Source organism: Lagenorhynchus albirostris, chromosome 2, assembly GCF_949774975.1.
Source record: "Lagenorhynchus albirostris chromosome 2, mLagAlb1.1, whole genome shotgun sequence".
Lineage (NCBI taxonomy): Eukaryota > Metazoa > Chordata > Mammalia > Artiodactyla > Delphinidae > Lagenorhynchus > Lagenorhynchus albirostris.
Genome location: NC_083096.1, coordinates 50,671,452 through 50,693,892, shown reverse-complemented (window position 1 = coordinate 50,693,892; position 22,441 = coordinate 50,671,452). Strand labels below are relative to the sequence as shown.

Below are 22,441 nucleotides of genomic sequence, written 5' to 3'. Positions count from 1 at the left end.
CCGAAAGGTTCTTTTTTCTCCGAATAATAGGTAACGATATGTGAAATTATTCCGAAGCCGGGCAGAATTAGAATATATACTTCGGGATGGCCAAAAAATCAGAATAGGTGTTGATACAGCATTGGGTCCCCTCCTCCTGCTGGGTCGATAAAGGTTGTGTTTAGGTTTCGATTGGTTAATAGTATAGTAATTCCGGCTGCTAAGACGGGTAGTGATAGTAAGAGTAAGACTGCTGTGACCAAGACTGATCAGACGAAGAGAGGTGTTTGGTATTGGGTTATAGCGGGTGGTTTTATATTAATAATAGTTGTAATGAAGTTAATAGCCCCAAGGATTGAAGATACACCGGCTAAATGTAGAGAGAAAATAGTAAGGTCTACTGAGGCTCCTGCGTGTGCTAGATTTCCGGCTAGAGGAGGATATACAGTTCAGCCTGTTCCTGCGCCGGCTTCAATTATTGAAGATGCTATCAGTAGTAGAAAGGAAGGGGGAAGTAGAAGCTTATGTTGTTTAGACGAGGGAATGCTATGTCAGGGGCTCCAATTATCAAGGGAACTAGTCAGTTTCCAAATCCCCCAATTATGATAGGTATAACCATAAAGAAAATTATTACGAAGGCGTGAGCTGTTACTAGAACATTATAAAGTTGGTCGTCTCCGATAAGTGTGCCAGGTTGACCTAATTCAGCACGAATCAACAAGCTTAGACCAGTACCCACTATTCCTGCCCAGGCGCCAAATAGTAAATACAGAGTACCAATGTCTTTGTGATTGGTAGAGAATAGTCATCGGTTTATGAACATAGGTAAAATGGCCGAGTAGGCATTAGACTACTAAATCTAATGGCCGAGTAGGCATTAGACTACTAAATCTAAAGACAGGGGTAAAGTCCTCTTTTTGCCAAGTCCTGTGGTGAATAATCATTTTGAATTGCAAATTCAAAGAATCAGCTTCAATCCTGCCGGGACTTCTCCCGCCTTTTTTTCTCGCGGCGGGAGTAGATTGAAGCCAGTTTATTAGGGTATTTAGCTGTTAACTAAAAGTTCGTGGGAGATGTATCCCTCCAATCTAGTGAGGATTTAGCTTAATTAAAGTGTTTGATTTGCATTCAATTGATGTGAGATATGGTCTTGCAATCCTTATTGGGCAGGGGTTAAGTAAAATTATACTTGCTTAGGGCTTTGAAGGCTCTTGGTCTTATTTAACCTAAACCCTTATAGTAGGATAAAGAGTGCTGGTGTAAGAGGTAGGAGTATTGTGGATAGTACGATTGCTGTTGGTAAAAGGGTTATTTGTTTTGTGGAGTGGAATTGTCATTTTATTTTTATGTTGTTGGTAGAGGGGAACAGGGTTAATGCTGTGGAGTAGGTAAGGCGTATATAGAAATATAGGTTGAGTAGAGCTGTGATGGCTATGAGGGTGGGTAGGATGAGGGTGTCGTTTTTTGTTAGTTCTTGAATAATCATTCATTTGGGTATAAAGCCTGTGAGTGGAGGAAGTCCTCCTATGGAGAGTAGGGTAAGCATAGTAAAGGTTGTTATAACAGGTATTGTATTTCATGTTTGGGATAGTAGTAGTGTGGTGGTAGTGGAGTTTTGGATAAGTAGCATAAATATGGTGAAGGTTATTACAATGTAAATTAATAGATTTAGTAGGGTGAGGGCTGGGTTGTATAATAAAATAGCGGTTATTCATCCTATGTGAGCAATTCATGAATAGGCTATGATTTTTCGGAGTTGTGTTTGGTTTAGTCCACCTCAGCCTCCGATTAGAATTGATAGGAAGGATATAGTAATTATTAGGTGTAGATTGATTGATGGTGAAATTTGATAAAGGATTGAGATGGGTGCGAGTTTTTGTCACGTAAGTAGGATTAGTCCTGTGCTTAGGGGAACACCTTGTGTAACTTCTGGTACTCAAAAGTGAAAAGGGGATAATCCTAGTTTAATGGCTAAAGCTATTGTTATTAGAATGGATGCTGTTGGGTCGAATAATTTTATGATGGTTCATTGGCTGGAGTGTATTAGGTTAATAATAATTGCTAGTATAAGTAATGAGGATGCTGTGGCTTGTGTTAGAAAGTATTTGGCTGAGGCTTCTGTGGCTCGAGGATTAGGTTTTTTTATTATGATAGGAATGATGGCTATCATATTTATTTCTAGTCCAATTCAGGCGAACAGTCAATGGGAGCTAATGGTTACAATTGTTGTGCTTAGGACGATGGTTGTTAGTAGGGTGATAGAGACGAATGGGTTAATTAGTATGGGAAGGATATGAACCAACATTTCCGGGGTATGGGCCCGGTAGCTTATTTAGCTGACCTTACTATAGATTATGGTGTAGTGTGGTAGCACGGAGAATTTTGAATTCTTAAGGGTATGTTCGATTCCTATTATTCTAGAAATAAGAGGACTCAAACCTCTATTATTTACTCTATCAAAGTAATTCTTTTGTCAGACATATTTCTTATTTTATGTTTGGGGTGGGATGCCTGCTGTTATAATGGGCAGTGAGATGTGTCATATGCAGAGAGCTAGTGTCAGTGGGAGGAAATTTTTTCAGAGGAGGTGTATTAGTTGGTCATATCGGAATCGGGGGTAGGATGCTCGGATTCATAGGAAGGATATTGTTAATAGTAGCGATTTGATGATTAGGTTTGTTGTGCATAGTTCTGGTATGTAGGGGTCGTGGAATGCTCCTAGAAATAAGATAGTTGTGAATATATTTATTATGATAATGTTAGCATATTCTGCTAGGAAGAATAGGGCGAAAGGGCCTGCTGCATATTCTACATTAAAGCCAGATACGAGTTCTGATTCTCCTTCTGTAAGGTCGAAAGGGGCTCGGTTAGTTTCTGCTAAGGTGGAAATAAATCATATTATGGCTAGTGGTCATGAAGGGAAGAGTAATCATAGTTTTTCTTGTGTAGTGTTTAGTGTAGATAGAGTGAAGGAGCTTTAAGGCTCCTTGGAGTATAGTTGATTATTTTGTGTTAGTTTCAGGTGTACAGCAAAGTGATTCATTATACATATACATGTATCTGTTCTTTTTCAAATTCTTTTCCCTTTAGGTTATTACACAATATTGAGCATAGTACCTTGTGCTATATGATAGGTCCTTGTTGGTTATCTATTTTAAATATAGTAGTGTGTATATATCAATCCCAAACTCCCAGTTTATCCTTCCCCCCCCACCTTTCTCCTTTGGTAACCATAAGTTTATTTTCTAAGTCTATGAATCTGTTTCTGTTTTGTAATAAGTTCATTTGCATCATTTTTTTGATTCCACATATAAGTGATATCATATGATATTTGTCTTTCTCTATCTTCACTTAGTATGATAATCTCCAGGTCCATCCATTATTTCATTCTTTATATATATTTTATTTATATATATTTCATTCTTTATATATATGTACCACATCTTCTTTATCCATTCCTTTGTTAATGGACATTTAGGTGCATGGGTTTATCTCTGGGCTTTCTATCCTGTTACATTGACCTATATTTGTTTTTGTGCCAGTACTGTACTGTTTTGATGACTGTAGCTTTGTAGTATAGTCTGAAGGCAGGGAGCCTGATTCCTCCAGTTCTGTTATTCTTTCTTAAGATTGCTTTGGCTGTTTGGGGTCTTCTGTGTCTCCATACAAATTATAACATTTTTTGTTCTATTTCTGTGGAAAAATGCCATTGGTACAATAATGCAATAGGGGTTGCATTGAATCTGTAGCTTGCCATGAGTAGTATAGTCATTTTGACAATATTGATCCTTCTAATATAAGAACATGGTATATCTTTACATATGTTTGTGTCATCTTTGATTTCTTTATCAGTGTCTTACAGTTTTTGGAGTACAGGTCTTTTGGCTCCTTAAGTAGGTTTATTCCTAGGTATTTTATTCTTTTTGATGCAGTGGTAAATGGGATTGTTTCTTTAATTTCCCTTTCTGATCTTTTGTTGTTAGTGTATAGAAATGCAACAGACTTCTGTGTATTAATTTTGTATCCTGTCACTTTACCAAATTCAGATGAGCTCTAGTAGTTTTCTGGTAGCATCTTTAGGATTTTCTGTGTATCGTATCATGTAATCTGCAAACAGTGATGGTTTTACTTCTTTTCCAATTTGAATTCCTTTTCTTTTTATATCTTTTTCTTCTCTGATTGCCATGGTTAGAACTTCCAAAACCTATGTTGAATAAAAGTGGCAAAAATGAGGGGGCTTCCCTGGTGGTGCAGTGGTTAAGAATTCGCCTGACAATGCAGGGGACATGGGGTCGAGCCCTGGTCTGGGAAGATCCCACATGCCACGGAGCAACTAAGCCCGTGCGCCACAACAAGACAAGCCACTGCGATGAGAAGACCGCACACTGCAACGAAGAGTAGACCCCGTGTTATCTATTTTATACATATTAGTGTATATATGTCAATCTCAATCTCCCAATTCATACCACCCCACCCCACCCCGCCACTGCTTTCCCCCCTTGGTGTCTGTACGTTTGTTCTCTACTTCTGTGTCTCTGTTTCTGCCTTGCAAACAGGTTCATCTGTACCATTTCTCTAGATTCCATATATATGCGTTAATATACAATATTTGTTTTTCTCTTTCTGACTTACTTCACTCTGTATGACAGTCTCTGGATCCATCCACATCTCTACAAATGACCCAATTTCGTTCCTTTTTATGGCTGAGTAATATTCCATTGTATATATGTACCACATCTTCTTTATCCATTCATCTGCCCATGGGCATTTAGCTTGATTCCATGACCTGGCTATTGTAAATAGTGCTGCAGTGAACATCGGGGTGCATGTGGCTTTTTGAATTATGGTTTTCTCTGGGTATATGCCCAGTAGTGGGATTGCTGGGTCATATGGTAATTCTATTTTTAGTTTTTTAAGGAACCTCCATACTGTTCTCCACCGTGGCTGTATCAATTTACATTCCCACCAACAGTGCAAGAGGGTTCCCTTTTCTCCACACCCTCTCCAGCATTTGTTGTTTGTAGATTTCTGATGATGCCTGTTCTAACTAGTGTGAGGTGATACCTCATTGTAGTTTTGATTTACATTTCTCTAATAATTAGTGCTGTTGAGCAGCTTTTCATGTGCCTCTTGGCCATCTGTCTGTCTTCTTTGAAAAAATGTCTATTTAGGTCTTCTGCCCATTTTTGGATTTTTTGTTTTTTTAATATTGAGCTGCATGAGCTGTTCATATATTTTGGAGATTAATCATTTGTCCATTGATTTCATTTGCAAATATTTTCTCCCATTCTGAGGGTTGCCTTTTCGTCTTGTTTATAGTTTCCTTTGCTGTGCAAAAGCTTTTAAGTTTCATTAGGTCCCATTTGTTTATTTTTGTTCTTATTTCCATTACTCTAGGAGATGGGTCAAAAAAGATCTTGCTGTGAGTTACGTCAAAGAGTGTTATTCCTATGTTTTCCTCTGAGAGTTTTATGGAGTCCAATCTTACATTTAGGTCTTTAATCCATTTTGAGTTTATTTTTGTGTATGGTGTTAGGGAGTGTTCTAATTTCATTCTTTTACATATAGCTGTCCAGTTTTCCCAGCACCATTTGTTGAAGAGACTGTGTTTTCTCCATTGTATATCCTTGCCTCCTTTGTCATAGATTAGTTGACCATAAGTGTGTGGGTTTATCTCTGGGCTTTCTATCCTGTTCCACTGATCTGTATTTCTGTCTTTGTGCCAATACCATATTGTCTTGATTACTGTAGCTTCGTCGTATAGTCTGAAGTCAAAGTCTGATTCCTCCAGCTCCATTTTTTCCCCTCAAGATTGCTTTGGCTATTCGGGGTCTTTTGTGTCTCCATGCAAATTTAAAGACGTTTTGTTCTAGTTCCGTAAGAAATGCCACTGGTAATTTGATAGGGATTGCACTGAATCTGTACATTGTTTTGGGTAGGATAGTCATTTTCACAATATTGAGTCTTCCAATCCAAGAACATGATATATTTTTCCATCTGTTTGTGTCATCTTTGATTTCTTTCATCAGTGTCTTACAGTTTTCTGAGTACAGGTCTTTTACCTCCCTAGGTTGGTTTATTCCTAGGTATTTTATTCTTTTTGTTGCAGTGTTGAATGGGATTGTTTCCTTAATTTCTCTTTCTGATCTTTCGTTGTTAGTGTATAGGTGTGCAAGCTATTTCTGTGCATTAATATTGTATCCTGCAACTTTACCAAATTCATTGATTAGCTCCAGTAGTTTTCTGGTGGCATCTTTAGGATTCTCTATGTATAGTACCATGTCATCTGCAAACAGTGACAGTTTTGCTTCTTTTCAATTTGGATTCCTTTTATTTTTCTTCTCTGATTGCTGTAGCTAGGACTTCCAAAACTATGTTGAATAATAGTGGCAAGAGTTGACATCCTTGTCTTGTTCCTGATCTTAGAGGAAATGCTTTCAGTTTTTCACCTAAGAATGATGTTTGCCGTGGGTTTGTTGTATATGGCCTTTATTATGTTGAGGTAGGTTCCCTCTATGCCCCCTTTCTAGAGAGTTTTTATCATAAATGGATGTTGAATTTTGTCAAAAGCTTTTTCTGCTCTATTGAGATGATCATATGGCTTTTATTCTTCAGTTGGTTAATATGGTGTATCACATTGATTCATTTGTGTATATTGAAGAATCCTTGCATCCCTGGGATAAATCCCACTTATCATGGTGTATGATCCTTTTAATGTGTTGTTGGATTCTGTTTGCTAGTATTTTGTTGAGGATTTTTGCAACTATATTCATCAGTGATATTGGTCTGTAATTTTCTTTTTTGTAGTATCTTTGTCTGGTGTTGGTATCAGGATGATGGTGGCCTCGTAGAATGAGTTTGGGAGTGTCCCTTCCTCTGCAATTTTTTGGAGGAGTTTGAGAAGGATGGGTTGTTAGGTCTTTTCTAAATGGTTGATAGAATTCACCTGTGAAGCCATCTGGTCCTGGACTTTTGTTTGTTGGAAAATTTTTTTTTTAGGAGTTTATTAATTTATTTTTGCTGTGTTGTGTCTTCGTTTCTGTGTGAGGGCTTTCTTTAGTTGTGGCAAGCGGGGGCCATTCTTCATCACGGTGCGCAGGCCTCTCACTATCGCAGCCTCTCTTATTGCGGAGCACAGGCTCCAGACGTGCAGGCTCAGTAGTTGTGGCTCACGGGCCTAGTTGCTCCGCGGCATGTGGGATCTTCCCAGACCAGGGCTCGAATCTGTGTCCCCTGCATTAGCAGGCAGATACTCAACCACTGCGCCACCAGGGAAGCCCCTGGTGGAAGATTTTTAATCACAGTTTCAATTTCATTACATGTGATTGGTCTGTTCATATTTTCTGTTTCTTCCTGCTTCAGTCTTGGAAGGTTATACCTTTCAGGAATTTGTCCATTTCTTCCAGGTTATCTATTTTATTGGCATAGAGTTGCTTGTAGTAGTCTCTTAGGATGCTTTGTATTTCTGCGGTGTCTGTTGTAACTTCTCCTTTTTCATTTCTAATTTTATTGATTTGAGTCCTCTCCCTGTTTTTCTTGGAGTCTGGTTAAAGGTTTATCAATTTTGTTTATCTTCTCAAAGAACCAGCTTTTAGTTTTATTGATCTTTGCTATTTCATTTATTGTTTCTATTTCATTTATTTCTGCTCTGATATTTATGATTTTTTCCTTCTACTGACTTTGGGTTTTGTTTGTTCTTCTTTATCTAGTTCCTTTAAGTGTAAGGTTAGATTGTTTGAGATTTTTCTTGTTTCTTGAGGTAGGCTTGTATTGCTATAAACTTCCCTCTTAGAACTGCTTTTGCTGCATCCATAGGTTGAGGATCATTGTGTTTTCATTGTCATTTGTCTCTAGGAATTTTTTGATTTCCTCTTTGATTTCTTCAGTGATCTCTTGGTTATTTAGTAATGTATTGTTTAGCCTCCATGTGTTTGTTTTTTACGTTTTTTTCCCTGTAATTTATTTCTAATCTCATAGCGTTGTGATCAGAAAAGACACTTGGTATGATTTCAATTTTCTTAAATTTACTGAGGCTTGATTTGTGCCCCAAGACGTGATCTATCCTGGAGAATGTTCCATGTGCACTTGAGAAGAAAGTGTAATCTGCTGTTTTCTGATGGAATGTCCTATAAACATCAATTAAATCTATCTGGTCTGTTGTCTCATTTAAAGCTTGTGTTTCCTTATTAATTTTCTGTCTGGATGATCTGTCCATTGGTGTGAGGCAATAAAGTCCCCCATTATTATTGTGTTACTCTCAATTTCGTCTGTTATAGTTCTTAGCCATTGCCTTATTTATTGAGGTGCTCCTCTGTTGGGTTCATATATATTTATAATTGTTCTATCTTCTTGGATTGATCCCTTGATCATTATGTAGTGTCCTTCCTTGTCTCTTGTAACATTCTTTATTTTAAAGTCATTTTATCTGATATGAGTATTGCTACTCCAGCTTTCTTTTGATTTCCATTTGCATGGAATATCTTTTTCCATCCCCTCACTTTCAGTTTGTATGTGTCCCGAGGTCTGAAGTGGGTCTCTTGTAGACAGCATCTATGGGTCTTGTTTTTGTATCCATTTGGCAAGCCTGTGTCTTTTGGTTGGAGTATGTAATCCATTCACATTTAAGGTAATTATCGATATGTATGTTCCTCTTACCATTTTCTTAATTGCTCTGGTTTGTTTTTGTAGGTCTTTTTCTTCTCTTGTGTTTCCCACTTTGAGAAGTTCCTCTAGCATTTGTTGTAGAGCTGGTTTGGAGGTGCTGAATTCTCTTAGCTTTTGCTTGTCTGTAAAACTTTTGATTTCTCCATCGAACCTGATTGAGATCCTTGCCGGGTAGAGTAATCTTGGTTGTAGGTTCTTCCCTTTCATCACTTTAAATATATCATGCCACTCCCTTCTGGCTTGTTGAGTTTCTGATAAGAAGTCAGCTGTTAACCTTATGGGAGTTCCTTTGTACATTATTTGTCATTTTTCCCTTGTTGCTTTTAATAATTTTTCTTTGTCTTTAATTTTTGTCAATTTGATTACTATGTGTCTCAGCATGTTTCTCCTTGGGTTTATCCTGCCTGGGACTCTCTGTGTTCCTGGACTTGGTTTACTGTTTCGTCTCCCATGTTAGGTAAGTTTTCGACTATAATCTCTTCAAATATTTTTTCCGGTCCTTTCTCTTTTCTCCTCTGGGACCCCTGTAATGCGAACGTTGTTGCATTTAATATTGTCCCAGAGATCTCTTAGGTTGTCATTTCTTTTCATTCTTTTTCTTTATTCTGTTCCACAGCAGTGAATTCCACTATTCTGTCTTCCAGGTCCCTTATCCATTCTTCTATTCTGCTATTGATTCCTTCTAGTGTATTTTTCATTTCAGTTATTGTATTGTTCTTCTCTGTTTATTTGTTCTTTAATTCTTCTAGGTCTTTGTTAAACATTTCTTGCATCTTCTTGATCTTTGTCTCCATTCTTTTTCCGAGATCCTGGATCATTTTCACTATCATTATTCTGAATTCTTTTTCTGGAAGGTTGCCTATGTCCACTTGGTTTAGTTGCTTTTCTGGGGTTTTATCTTGTTCCTTCATCTGGTACATAGTCCTCTGCCTTTTCATTTTGTCTGTCTTTCTGTGAATATGGTTTTCGTTCTACAGGCTGCAGGACTGTAGTTGTTCTTGCTTCTGCTGTCAGCTCTCTGGTAGATGAGGCTATCTAAGAGGCTTGTACAAGCTTCCTAATGGGAGGGACTGGTGATGGGTAGAGCTGGATGTTACTGTGGTGGGCAGAGCTCAGTAAAATTTTAATCCGCTTTTGTGCTGATGGGTGGGGCTGAGTTCCCTCCCTGTTGGTTGTTTGGGCCGAGGCAACCCAGCACTGGAGCCTACGGCCTCTTTGGTGGGGCTAATGGTGGCCTCTTTGGTGGGGCTAATGGTGGACTCTTTGGTGGACTCCAAGGAGTACTTCCCAGAACTTCTGCTGCCAGTGTCCTTGTCCCTGCAGTGAGCCACAGCTGGCCCCTGCCTCTGCAGGAGACCCTCCAACATGCAGGTAGGTCTGGTTCAGTTTCCTATGGAGTCACTTCTCCTTCCCTTGGGTCCTGATGTGCACACTGCTTTGTGTGTGCCCTCCAAGAATGGAGTCTCTGTTTCCCCCAGTCCTTTCAAAGTCCTGCAATCAAACCTCGCTAGTCTTGAAAGTCTGATTCTCTGGGAATTCCTCCTCCTGTTGCCGGACCCCCAGGTTGACGTGGGGCTCAGAACCTTCACTCCAGTGTGGACTTCTGTGGTATAATTGATCTCCCATTTGTGAGTCACCCACCCAGCGGTTAAGGGAGTTGATTTTATCGTGATTGCGCCCCTCCTACCTTCTCATTGTGGCTTCTCCTTTGTCTTTGCTTACGGGATATCTTTTTTGGTGAGTTCCAGTGTCTTCCTGTCAATGATTGTTCAGCATTTAATTGTGATTCTGGTGTTCTTCCAAGAGGGAGTGAGCACACGTCCTACTCTGCCATCTTCAAGATGATCATATGGTTTTTATAATTCAATTTGTTGAAGAATTTTTTGATTTGCAGATGTTGAAAAATCCTTGCATCCCTAGGGTAAATCCCACTTGATCATGGTATATGATCCTCTTAATGTATTGTTGGGTTCGGTTTGCTAGTATTTTGTTGAGGATTTTTGTGTCTATGTTTAACAGTGATATTGGCCTGTAACTTTCTTTTTTTGTGGTATCTTTGTCTGGTTTTCCTATCAGAGTGGTGGGGCCTCACAATGAATTTAGGAGTGTTCGTTCCTCTGCAATTGTTTTGGAATAGTTTCAGAAAGATAGGTGTTAACTCTTCTCTAAATGTTTTATAGAATTCGTCTGTGAAGCCATCTGGTTCTGGACTTTTGCTTGTTGGGAGTTTTTTAATCACAGTTTCAATTTCAGTACTTGTGATTGATGTGTTCATATTTTCTGTTTCTTCCGGGGTCAGTCTTGGGAGATTGTACCTTTCTAAGAATTTGCCTATTTCTTCTAAGTTTTCCATTTTATTGGCATATAGTTATTCGTAGTAGTCTCTTATGATCCTTTGTATTTCTCTGTTGTCTGTTGCAACTTCTCTTTTTCATTTCTAATTTCATTGATTTGAGCCCTCTCCCTTTTTTTCTTGATGAGTCTAGCTAAAGGTTTATCAATTTTGTTTATCTTTTCTAAGAACCAGCTTTTAGTTTCATTGATCTTTTCTATTGTTTTCTTTGTCTTTCATTTACTTCTGCTCTGATCTTTATGATTTATTTCATTCCTCTAACTTTGGGTTTTGTTCTTCTTTCTCCAGTGCTTTAGGTATAAAGAAAGTTAGGTTGTTTGAGATTTTTCTTGTTTCCTGAGGTAAGATTGTACTGCTATAAACTTCCCTCTTAGAACTGCTTTTTCTGCCTCCCCTAGGTTTTGGATCATCGTGCTTTCATTTTCATTTTTCTCTAGGTATTTTTTTATTTCCCCTTTGATTTCTTCAGTGATCCACTGGTCGTTTAATAGCATACTGTTTAGCCTCCACGTGTTTGTGTTTTTACCATTTTCTTCCTGTAGAGTTCTAACCTCAGTGTTGTGGTTGGAAAAGATGCTTGATATTATTTCAGTTTTCTTAAATTTACCGAGGGTTGCTTTGTGGCCCAGCATGTGATCAATCCTGGAGAATGTTCCATGTGCACTTGAGAAAAATGTGTATTCTTCTGTTTTTAGATGGATTGCTCTATAAATATCAAGTAAGTCCACCTGGTCTAATGTATCATTTAAGGCCTATGTTTATTGATTTTGTCTGGATGATCTGTCCATTGATGAAAATGGGGTGTTAAAGTCCCCCACTCTTCTGTGTTACTGTCAGTTTCTCCTCTCATGGCTCTTAGTATTTGCCTTATATATTGAGGTGCTCCTTTTGTGTATCTAGGTGCTCAAATATATAGTTGCATATATATTTATAATTGTTTTATCTTCTTGGATTGATCCCTTGATCATTACGTAGTTTCTTTGTCTCTTATAACAGTCTTTATTTTAAAGTCTATTTTGTCTGATATGAGTATTGCTCCTCCAGAGTTCTTTTGATTTACATTTACATGAAATACCTTATTCCATCCCCTCACTTTCAGTCTGCATGTGTCTCTAGGTCTGAAGTGGGTCTCTTACACACAGCATATATACAGGTCTTGTTTTTGTATCCATTCAGCCAGTCTGTGTACTTCGGTTGGAGCATTTAATCCATTTACATTTAAGGTAATCCTTTTAATAAATTTATTTATTTTTTATTTTTGGCTATGTTGGGTCTTTGTTGCTGTGCTCAGGCTTTCTCTAGCTGTGGCGAGTGGGGGCTACTCTTCATCGCGGTACGCAGGCTTCTCATTGCGGTGGCTTCTCTTGTGGAGCACAGGCTCTAGGCACACGGGCTTCAGTAGTTGTGGCACGTGGGCTCAGTAGTTGTGGCTCTCTGGCTGTAGAGCGCAGGCTCAGTAGTTGTGGCACACAGGCTTAGCTGCTCCATGGCATGTGGGATCTTCCTGGACCAGGGTTCGAACTCGTGTCCCCTGCATTGGCAGGCGGATTCTTAACCACTTCGCCACCAGGGAAGTCCTATGGTAATTATTGATATGTATGTTCTTATTGCCATTTTGTTAATTGTTCTGGATTCGTTTTGTAGGTCTTTTTTCTTTCCTTTCCTCTTGTTCTCTTGTGATTTGATGACTAACATTAGTGTTGTTTTTGGATTCCTTTTTCTTTTGTGTATCTATTGTAGATTTTCAGTTTGCGGTTACCATGAGGTTTTGATATAACAGTCTATATATAAACAAGATTGTTTTAAGTTGCTGGTCTTTTATTTCAAATGCATTTCCAATATCCTGCATTTGTACTCACCTTTTCTCATGATTGCTGGTTTCGATATCATATTTGTGTGTGGGTGATTTCCTACCTTTACTGTATGTTCACCTTTTCCAGTCAGCTTTTCCATTCATAATTTTCTTGTTTCTAGTTGTGGCCTTTTCTTTTCTGCCTAGAGAAGCTGCAAAGCTGGTCTGGTGGTGCTGAATTTCTTAGCTTTTGCTCGTTTGTAAAACTTTTGATTTCTCTATTGAATCTGAATGAGAGCCTTGCTGGGTAGAGTATTCTTGGTTGTAGGTTCTTCCCTTTCTTCACTTTAAATACATCATGCCACTCCCTTCTGGCCTGCAGAGTTTCTGCTGAGAAATCAGCTGATAACCTTATGGGAATTCCCTCGTGTGTCATTTGTTGTTTTTCTCTTGTTGCTTCTAGTATTTTTTCTTTGTCTTTAATTTTTGTCAGTTTAATTACTGTGTGTCTTGGCATGTTCCTCCTTGTATTTATCCTGCCTGGGACTCTGTGCTTCCTGGACTTGGGTGACTGTTTCTTTCCCATGTTAGGGAATTTTTCAGCTATTATCTCTTCAGATATTTTCTCAGGTCCTCTCTCTCTCTCCTTCTGGGACTCCTATAACGTGAATGTTGTTGCATTTAATGTTGTCCCAGAGGTATCCTAGACTGTCCTCTTTTCTTTTCATTCTTTTTTCCTTATTCTGTTCCATGGCAGTGATTCCCACCATTCTGTCTTCCAGCTCACTTATCCATTCTTCTGCCTTAGTTATTCTGCTATTGATTCCTTGTAGTGTATTTTTTATTTCAGTTATGTATTCATCTGTCTTTTTTTTTTTTTTTACTTTTATGAGGATTGCCTTCCTCACCTTTTAACAGATTTTTTCTTTATTTAATTTACTAATTTATTTATTTTTGGCTGTGTTGGGTCGTTTCTGTGCGAGGGCTTTCTCTAGCTGCGGCAAGCGGGGCCATTCTTCATTGTGGTGCGTGGGCCTCTCACTATCACGGCCTCTCTTGTTGTGGAGCACAGGCTCCAGACGCGCAGGCTCAGTAGTTGTGGCTCACGGGCCTAGTTGCTCCGCGGTATGTGGGATCTTCCCAGACCAGGGCTCGAACCCGTGTCCCCTGCATTGGCAGGCAGACTCTCAACCACTGCGCCACCAGGGAAGCCCTGTCTGCTTATTCTTTAGTTCTTCTAGGTCTTTGTTACAAACATTTCTTGTTATCTTCTAGATCTGTGCTTCCATTCTTTTTCCGAGATCTTGGATCATCTTTACTGTCATTACTCTGAATTCTTTTTCAGGTAGATTGCCTATCCACTTCATTCAGTTGTTCTTCTGGGGTTTTATCTTGTTTCTTCATCTGGGACACATTCCTCTGCCTTTTCATTTTGTATAACTTTTTGTGATTGCAGTTGAGCTGGATCTTGTCCCTCTGGTGGGCAGGGCCATGTCAAGGGGTGTGTTTAGCAGGTAGCTGTATGCTCAGGAAGACTTTAAGCACCCTGTATGTTGATGGGTGTGGCTGTGTTTCTGCCCTGTTCGGCCTGAGGTCCCAGCACTGGAGCCTGAAGGCTGTTGTGGGACCAGGTCTTGGTGAGAAAATAGCAGCCTCCAGCAGGGCTCACGCCAATAACCACTCCCCAGAACTACTGCCACCATTGTCTTTGTCTCCACAATGAGCCACAGCTGCCCCCTGCCTCCACAGGAGAGCCTCCAATACCAGCAAGTAGGTCTTGTCTAGGCTCTTAGGAGGTCACTGCTTTTTTCCCTGGGTCCTGATGCACATGAGACGTTGTGTGCACCCTCCAAGAGTGGAGTTTCTGTTTCCCCTAGTCCTGTGAAATTCCTGTGCTCACATCCCACTGGCCTTCAAAGCCAGATTCTCTTGGGGCTCCTCCTCCTGTTGCCAGACCCCCAGGTTGGGGAGCCTGACGTGAGGCTCAGAACTTTCACTCCTGTGGGAGAACTTCTGTGATATAATTATTTTCTAGTTTGTGGGTTGCCTACCCAGCAGGTATGGGATTTGATTTTATCACAGTTATGCCCCTCCTACTGTCTTTTTGTGGCTTCTTCTTTGTCTTTGGTTGTAGGATATCTTGTTTGGTCAGTTCCAGCATTTTTTTGCGGTTAAGTTCATTCTTTTGCATGTAGCTTCCCGGTACCATTTATTGAAGAGACTGTCCTTTCCCCATTGCATACTTATAGCTCTGTCGTAAATTAATTAACCATACATGTATGGATTTATTTCCAGAGTCTATTCTGTTACATTTATCTGTGTGTCTGTTTGTATGCCAGTACCATACTGCTTTGATTGCTAAAGTTTGTAATATAGTTGGAAATGTACACACTAGGAGTTCCCTCTTACTGTGTGCCACAGGCTCTAGAAATGGCTTGCAAAAAGTTAATTTTGAAATCAAGCTGTCCAATCCTATCTTTTTATGGCAGCTCCAACAGAAAGTCCTGCCTAAGGTCTGTTAGCAGTCAAGTTTGGGTCCCTGTTGGCCCAACTTGAATGCTTCACAAGCAGCTTCTTGCACTCAGTGGAAGCCAAACCACTCCTCCCCACTGTCACCCGCCTCCCGCAGGCCAGTACATGCTTGCTAGGGGATTTCCCCCAGCTTTAGGGTACACCCTGTGAGGAGAAGTAAGGAGTCTGGTTTTTCATCCAGGCTTGGAATGTGTGAAGGAGTGAGCTGTGGAGGGCAGATCTTGGTTCACTGTGGACCCACAAGACAAGGTGGAACCAGTTTAAACTGTTGCTGGGTTGGGATTTTGGTGTGTTAGTGGCAAGTCCTTCCTGGTCTGTAAATAAGGCTGACGGGATGCTACAATGCATTGCAAAGGAGGGCCTTTGGGAGCCCCCAAAGGTGATTTTCAGAGAAAAGCAGAGAAAGACTTTCTGATATGACTTGAGTGATCAGAATTAGGAGGCAAGGACAGTAAATTCTGTGATACTACTTATCACCTTCTGAGGTAGCCCAGAAGTGCAGATCTCTTCCTGTTGCAGTGAGTTAGGTAGGGGCTCCAAAATGCAGAGGAGGCAAAATAAGGAATCACCTTGGTTCACCAAGGCTTCTCCACCCAAGCCCTGGCAGGGGGTGGGGGCAGGGGACCCCTGGAACCACTCCTGCAGGCAGAGTCCTTTTCCCAGAACAGAAGGAAGCCTAGTGCCCAGCTACCTCAGGACGCCCTTTCTATTGCAGGGATCCTTTGACTTCGTGCGTGGCTTCTTCCCCCCTCCACTGCCTGGCTCCTTCCTCCCTCCTTCCTCCTACCAGGCCAAGCCTGCTTCTGCCTTGTGGCTGTGGCCGACCTTTCCCCAGCTTGGCTTGAGGTGCCAGGGCACTGACTTCCCTACCAGTTCTCAGCTTGGAAAACCTCACCCTTGCTGTTGCCAGGATTTCCTAATGCGACCCAGGTGACCCTGCTATCTCTAGGCAAATATTTGCGTTTGTAGTATTTTGGTCATTGACCTGCTGGCAGTGCCCCTGTCCCACCACCTGCCCTTTCCCCCTAGTGACCCGGCGTCTATGCACTGTCTGAGGCCACGGGGTCCTGATGAGCAGACACTGGCAGAGTGGAGGCAGGGCCAGGAAGAGAGCCACTGTGGACAAGCTACCCTTTGGGCCTACTGTGGCAGGGGATGCAGAGGCTGCACTGGCCCTGAAGGAGCCTTTGAGCCCCTAGGGAGGAAGATGCACACTGGTGACTGAGAGGCAAGGACATGGCTTCCAGTTCCAGTGGCCCCGGTGTGGGCCCGGCCTGTGAGAGCCAGTGGTCCCCAACAGGCCTGGGTGGACTGTCTGGAGACCGTGGGCCAGCCAGGCTGTCAGTGCGGTGCAGCACCTTGCACCCCTGCCTCGGGCAGCCAGAAAGTAGCACCTCTAAACCCCAAAGTTTTCAGCTAGTCTAGTGATAGGTGGGGGAAGATGGTGTCTCTGGACTTGATTTCTACAATAACCTTACCTGTGTGGTGAGGACTCTTATAGTTAAAAGAAAAGCACAGCTGATTCAAATTGATGGTGTAAACAAATCCAGTGGTTTAATCCTGAAAAAAATCCTAAACCTGCTATTTGAAGTGAAGTCCTAGCGGCTCTGCTGGTCCCCCTGCAAAGTGGTGGTGTTGGATGGCGGAAAGGAGGAGGTGGCAGCTGAAGCCGGGGGTGTAGTGGGGAGCGGGGCTATGGCTAGAGTTGCCCCAGCACTCAGCCAGTCCTTCATCTGGGCCTGAGGAATTTGGGGCCCCTGGCCAAGTACTAACTAACTACTTGGTTAGTAGTTAGTAACATTGACTAACTAACTACTAACATTGACTACTTTTGCCCATTTCTACCAAGTACAGAAGGCTCTGGGAATGGAGTCACGGGGCAGGACAGGCACAGTGGAACTCTGGGGATCAGAGCTACTGGCCTCTGCCGTTGAAACTGTAAAGTGAAGAGGGTAATTAATGCCTGTTCTCTTTGGGCTGCTGTCAGAAAAAGAATGGATAGAAAGGGCTTTGAGAAATGCAGAGAACTATACAAATGTCAGTTACTCATGGAATCAAAGGCCTTGTACCCCAGCACACAGCAGGTGCTCACAGAAGTGTCTATTTTTTGACTGACCACTGAATCCAAGGTGACCTAAGGAGGGCTTCTTAAATTGTCTGCTTCAAGGCTCTCATCTTACAAATTAGGAAACTAAGGTTCAGAGAGAGTCAAGTTTGTATCTGTTCTTCAGGGAAGACTTAGCAGTTAAGGCTGAGTTTTGTGATCACAGTTCTGGAGAGGTCTTTGAGCCTCTTTCCTCTGTGGTGAGATTTCATGTCGTCCTGTCCCGGAGCCAGGGGAGAGAGTTAGTTTCTAGAGGTGCCTTCTGTCCCTTGATCCCTTCAGACCTCCCAGTCAGCAGGCAACCTGGGAGGCTGTGCAAGGGAATTGAAGTGTTCCGGGAAGGCAACATCTGTTTAAAGGTGTAATTGTTGGTGCCTGAGGAGCTGAAGACTAGGGGTGGGGTTGGAATAGAAAAGGGGCCCAGGTTATGTTTTGGTGGGTGAGATAAAGCCTGTAACGTGGAGGAAGAAATTCAGAAGGGAGGTGGAGACAGTGTAGATAAACATGCAGAGATGTCCATTTATTCAGTAAACATTTAATAACTATTGAGTGCCTGATAGGTGCTAGGCACTGGGTTACCACAAACAGGCTAAGCTTATGCTCTCAAGAAACTTAGTGTCAGGTGGCTTTCTGGGCAGAAATGGGGAAGGCACTGGAGTCTGTGCCCCTGGGGCTGAGCAAGTGAATCCTCTTCCTCTCCCTTTCACCCTGGATGCCTGTCCTGCAGCCCATGGAAAGGTAAACCCACCTTTGCCTCCTGTGAGGAATGCAGGATTGGGCAATCCCTTGGCAGTGGGCAGGTCTTGCCTCAGCTGATGCAACTGTGGTCTTGCGTGTACACAGATGACCTGCCTGGCAGGCCTTCCTGCAGGAGGAGGAGTCGGGCCACAGCTTCAGGAAGTAGAAGAGTGTCGTCATAAGCAGCTTCCCCAGCTATAGATGCCAGGGGAAGTCTGGCTGAGCAGCTGAACTTGAGCAGGGAACCCCCCAGCCTCTCTAGCTGGGGGCTTATGGCCTCAGGTAAAATCTCAGTAAAAGCTCAGTGGTCAGCTTATCCATTTGGAAGCCAAATAAAAAATAATGAAATCTAAGACATGACACCATAAAACTCCTTGAAGAGAACATAGGCAAACATTTTCTGACATAAGTTGTGGCAATATTTTCTTGGATCAGTCTCCCAAGGCAAAAGAAATAAAAGCAAAAATAAACAAATAGGACCTAATCAAACTTAAAAGCTTTTGCACAGCAAAGGAACCCATCAACAAAACGAAAAGACAACCTGCTACGGAATGGGAGAATATATTTGTAATGCAACCAACAAGGGCTTAATTTCCGGAAGATACAGACAGCTCATACAACTCAATATCAAAAAAAAAAAAAAATCAAAAAATGGTCAGAAGACCTAAATAGACATTTCTCCAAAGACATACAGATGGCCAACAGGCACATCCAAAGATGCTCAACACTGCTAATTATTAGAGAAATGTAAATCATAACCACAATGAGGGGACTTCCCTTGTCCCCTCACAATTCCAAGCAATGAGGTGGCTCAGTGGTTAAGAACCCACCTGCCAATGCAGGGGACACGGGTTCGATCCCTGGTCCGGGAAGATCCCACATGCCGCAGAGTGACTAAGCCCGTGCGCCACAACTACTGATCAGCCCACAGGCCTAGAGCCCATGCTCCACAACAAGAGAAGGCACTGCAATGAGAAGCCCGTGCACCACAATGAAGAGTAGCCCCCGCTCGCCGCAACTAGAGAAAGCCCGCATGCAGCAACGAAGACCCAACGCAGCCAAAAATAAATTAAAAAAAAAAAAACCACAATGAGGTATCACCTCACACTGGTCAGAATGGCTATCAATCATCTAAAAGTCTACAAATAATAAATGCTGGAGAGGGTGTAGAGAAAAGGGAACATTCCTGCACTGTTGGTGGGAATGTAAATTGGTGCAGCCACTATGGAAAACTGTGGAGGTTCCTCAGAAAACTAAAAATAGAGCTACCATGTGATCCAGCAATCCCACTCCTAAGCATATATCCAGAAATGATAAAAATTCTAATTTGAAAAGATACATGCAGTGTTCTTTAGCAGCACTAGTGTGCTGTTCTTTAACATCCCAGTTTTCATAGCAGCACTCTACAATAGCCAAGACATGGAAACAACCCAAATGCCTATCAACAGACGATTTGTTTAAGAAGATGTGGTATACACACACACACACAATATGGAATGTTAACCTGCCATAATAAAGAAATATTGCCTTTGCTGGATGGACCTAGAGAATATCATACTAAGTGAAGTAAGTCAGAAAAAGACAAATATTATGTGATATCACTTATATATGGAACCTAAAAAATAATACAAATGAATCTATATACAAAACATAAATAGATCCACAAACGTAGAAAACAAAGTTCTGGTTACCAAACGGGAATGGGGGGGTGATAAATTAGGGGTACGGGATTTACAGATACTATATAAAATAGATAAGCAACAAGGATTTACTGTATAACAGAGGGAACGATATTCCCAACAACAATATTATAATCACCTATAATGGAAAATTTTCCCAACAATATTGTAATCACCTATAATGGAAAATAATCTGAAAAAATATATATAAAACTAAATCACTTTGTTGTTCATCTGAAACTAACCCAATATTGTAAATCAACTCTACTTCAATTTAAAAAAATCAACAACAGAATCTGTTAACCGGGCTTGTCTCTTTCAGTAACCTTGCGGGCAATATCATCAATGAGGTAGTCCTGAACCTGCTTAAGGCTGGGTGGTCCCGGGAAGAAATTGGGATGGAGCACTTGGAGCCCCAACTCCAGGCTGGGATTGTGGAAGCCACAGGTAAGTGACTCCCAGCCTCTGTTGAGAGGGGAGGAGGAGGGTGATGCGTATGTACTAGAAGGTGTACTCATGAGATAGGGCATTCAGGATCACAGAGGATGCGTCATATAATCATCTCGTTGTCAACTTCAGATAGGCACTAGAAAAGTGCCAAGAAAGCTGAAGTCCTTTTCTGAAAGTCCTTTGTAAGGGAGTAGTTGGCCGTGGCCATACAGGCAGTGGTCTATGGAGTATGCAGACCCTGAGGAAGAAAGTCTCACTGTGAGAGCCTCAGTGGCTCAGCCTCCAGTTGGATCGGTAGGGTCACTCCACCTTCTGCTTTCTGCCATCCAATGAAACCATAACCTGGCAGGCATAGCCCCTCTCCCCCTCTCACACACCCAGTTAATCATGGCCCTGTTTCCCTAAAGGAAGACACAGTTGCATAGTTCTTGACATAAAGTTCAGACAGCCCTCCTGGAGTTGGCATATAAGAACAAACCTTGCCCAGGCCTAAGGGTGGGGGGACACCTCATAATTCCAGTTGGGTTCAGCCCCAGGTCAGACTCCATATAACTTTGCTCTTGATTTTAGACAGTGGCTTTGGGCACAGCTGTCTTGTGAAGGAAAACCTGATTGACTTCTTCATCCCCTTCCTGCCACTGGAGTACCGTCACGTGAGGCTGTGTGCACGTGATGCTTTCCTGAGCCAGGAGCTCCTGTATACGGAAGAGGCACTAGATGAAATCGCCAAGATGATGGTGTACGTCCCCAAGGAGGAACAACTCTTCTCTTCCCAGGGATGCAAATCTGTTTCCCAGAGAATTAACTATTTCATGCCTTGAGAGCTAGATGACAACTTCCCAAAGCTGCCTTCCTTCCACTAATAGGATCCTGGGGCCTGTCAGCACACTGTCCAGGACGTAACGGGTTGGAGGGGCAGGCTAGCATCCAGCAGCCACAAGCACAAGTGGTGTGTAAAAGGGAGGCCTTAAATCAGAGACAGAGCCAATTCTTAAAATCACTTGGTGCCTTACAGAGCCACATTCCAAAATGTGGGCCAGCTGGTTGGAGAAAGTCATGTGGGAGATAAATCCCAAGGATTTATTAGCATATCAGCTCCTGCCTGCAGATGCCTGGACTTGGGGGTTGGGCCTGAGGCTGCAGTATCCTCAGTGACAGAGAAGGGAAAAATTAACTTCTGCTTACCAGTGGCAGGAACTGGGTGGGTTAGCTTTCAAGTTGTTATTCCCAGAGGGAAGCTGATCAGCTTCTATCTGTGAGATCAGGAAAGAGCCTCAGGCTGAAGGAAAAAGTGCACAGAGGAAGATTTTTTTTTTTTTTAAATCAGGTCAGTGTAGGCTAAGCCTTGTTCTGCTCTGCAGATTTAAATCAATTAAAATTATTTTTTTTAAGTTAGGGACCTTGACATGATTTTATCATATGTAAAGATTAAAATTTTGTATTTTTCTAAAACCCTCGGCTTACTTACCTTCTTACTGAGCCCTAGTAATCGTGCTCACTCAGCAAAATTCCACATGCCAGGTAACACTGATGGGGACTGGTGGAGACGGGGGACATATACTGGCACTCACAGAGCTGACAGGGTGACTGCCTCGTCTGCCAGTTTACTTCAGTTTGCTTTGGAACCACATCAGCTGAGCCAGGCTATCTCAACCTCTTACTGAAGAGGCATCCACAGCATACTGCCCTTATATATATGAAAACAGCACTCCTGTGCTCCCAGCTTTAAAAAGAAAAACAGTCATCGTTGAGGATTGAATGGCCATGTGTAAATGTGTACATTGTGCCTCTATACACAGGAGGTGCTCATTATGTGTTTTTCCCCTTCCCTTGATTCTTCCCTTCTACCACACTTACGGAATTACACACGGCTCTTTTATATGTGTCATCACCTCACGTGGCCCTCTTATTTACAGTCCTCCCAACCCTCTCACCTTTAGCCCTGGTAAAATGGAACACTTCTGCTTCTCTCCTGTTTAACACTTTATTACATTCATTTACTTGAATTCATTTACCTCTAGGTTAGGCAGTACCTAGCCTGAGCAATATTAGATACCCAATCAATACTCACATGAATTAAAGGAACTTAGTTTTACACCACCCATGGGACAGACGTAAACCTGGCCTAACTGCACAATAAAATGGGGGCT

At 41.8% G+C, this 22,441-nt stretch overlaps 1 protein-coding gene and 1 long non-coding RNA gene across 2 annotated transcripts in view; one reads left to right on the top strand and one right to left on the bottom strand.

Annotated features, from left to right (window-relative positions):
* TOR3A (torsin family 3 member A) overlaps positions 1 to 21,743 on the top strand; it is a 37,747-nt gene extending 16,004 nt beyond the window's left edge. Inside the window, exons 5-6 of the mRNA XM_060132580.1 lie at positions 20,164 to 20,288; positions 20,862 to 21,743. Of these exons, the coding sequence (XP_059988563.1) occupies positions 20,164 to 20,288; positions 20,862 to 21,112 (376 nt within the window). The 3' untranslated portion in view covers positions 21,113 to 21,743. The remainder of the gene's footprint in view (positions 1 to 20,163; positions 20,289 to 20,861) is intronic.
* Positions 176 to 2,613, bottom strand: LOC132510438 (uncharacterized). The gene is made up of 2 exons (XR_009537303.1): positions 866 to 2,613; positions 176 to 832 (listed from the first exon to the last, which is right to left on the bottom strand). It is a non-coding gene; the product is annotated as an uncharacterized LOC132510438 (long non-coding RNA).
* Positions 21,744 to 22,441: the final 698 nt, after the last annotated feature.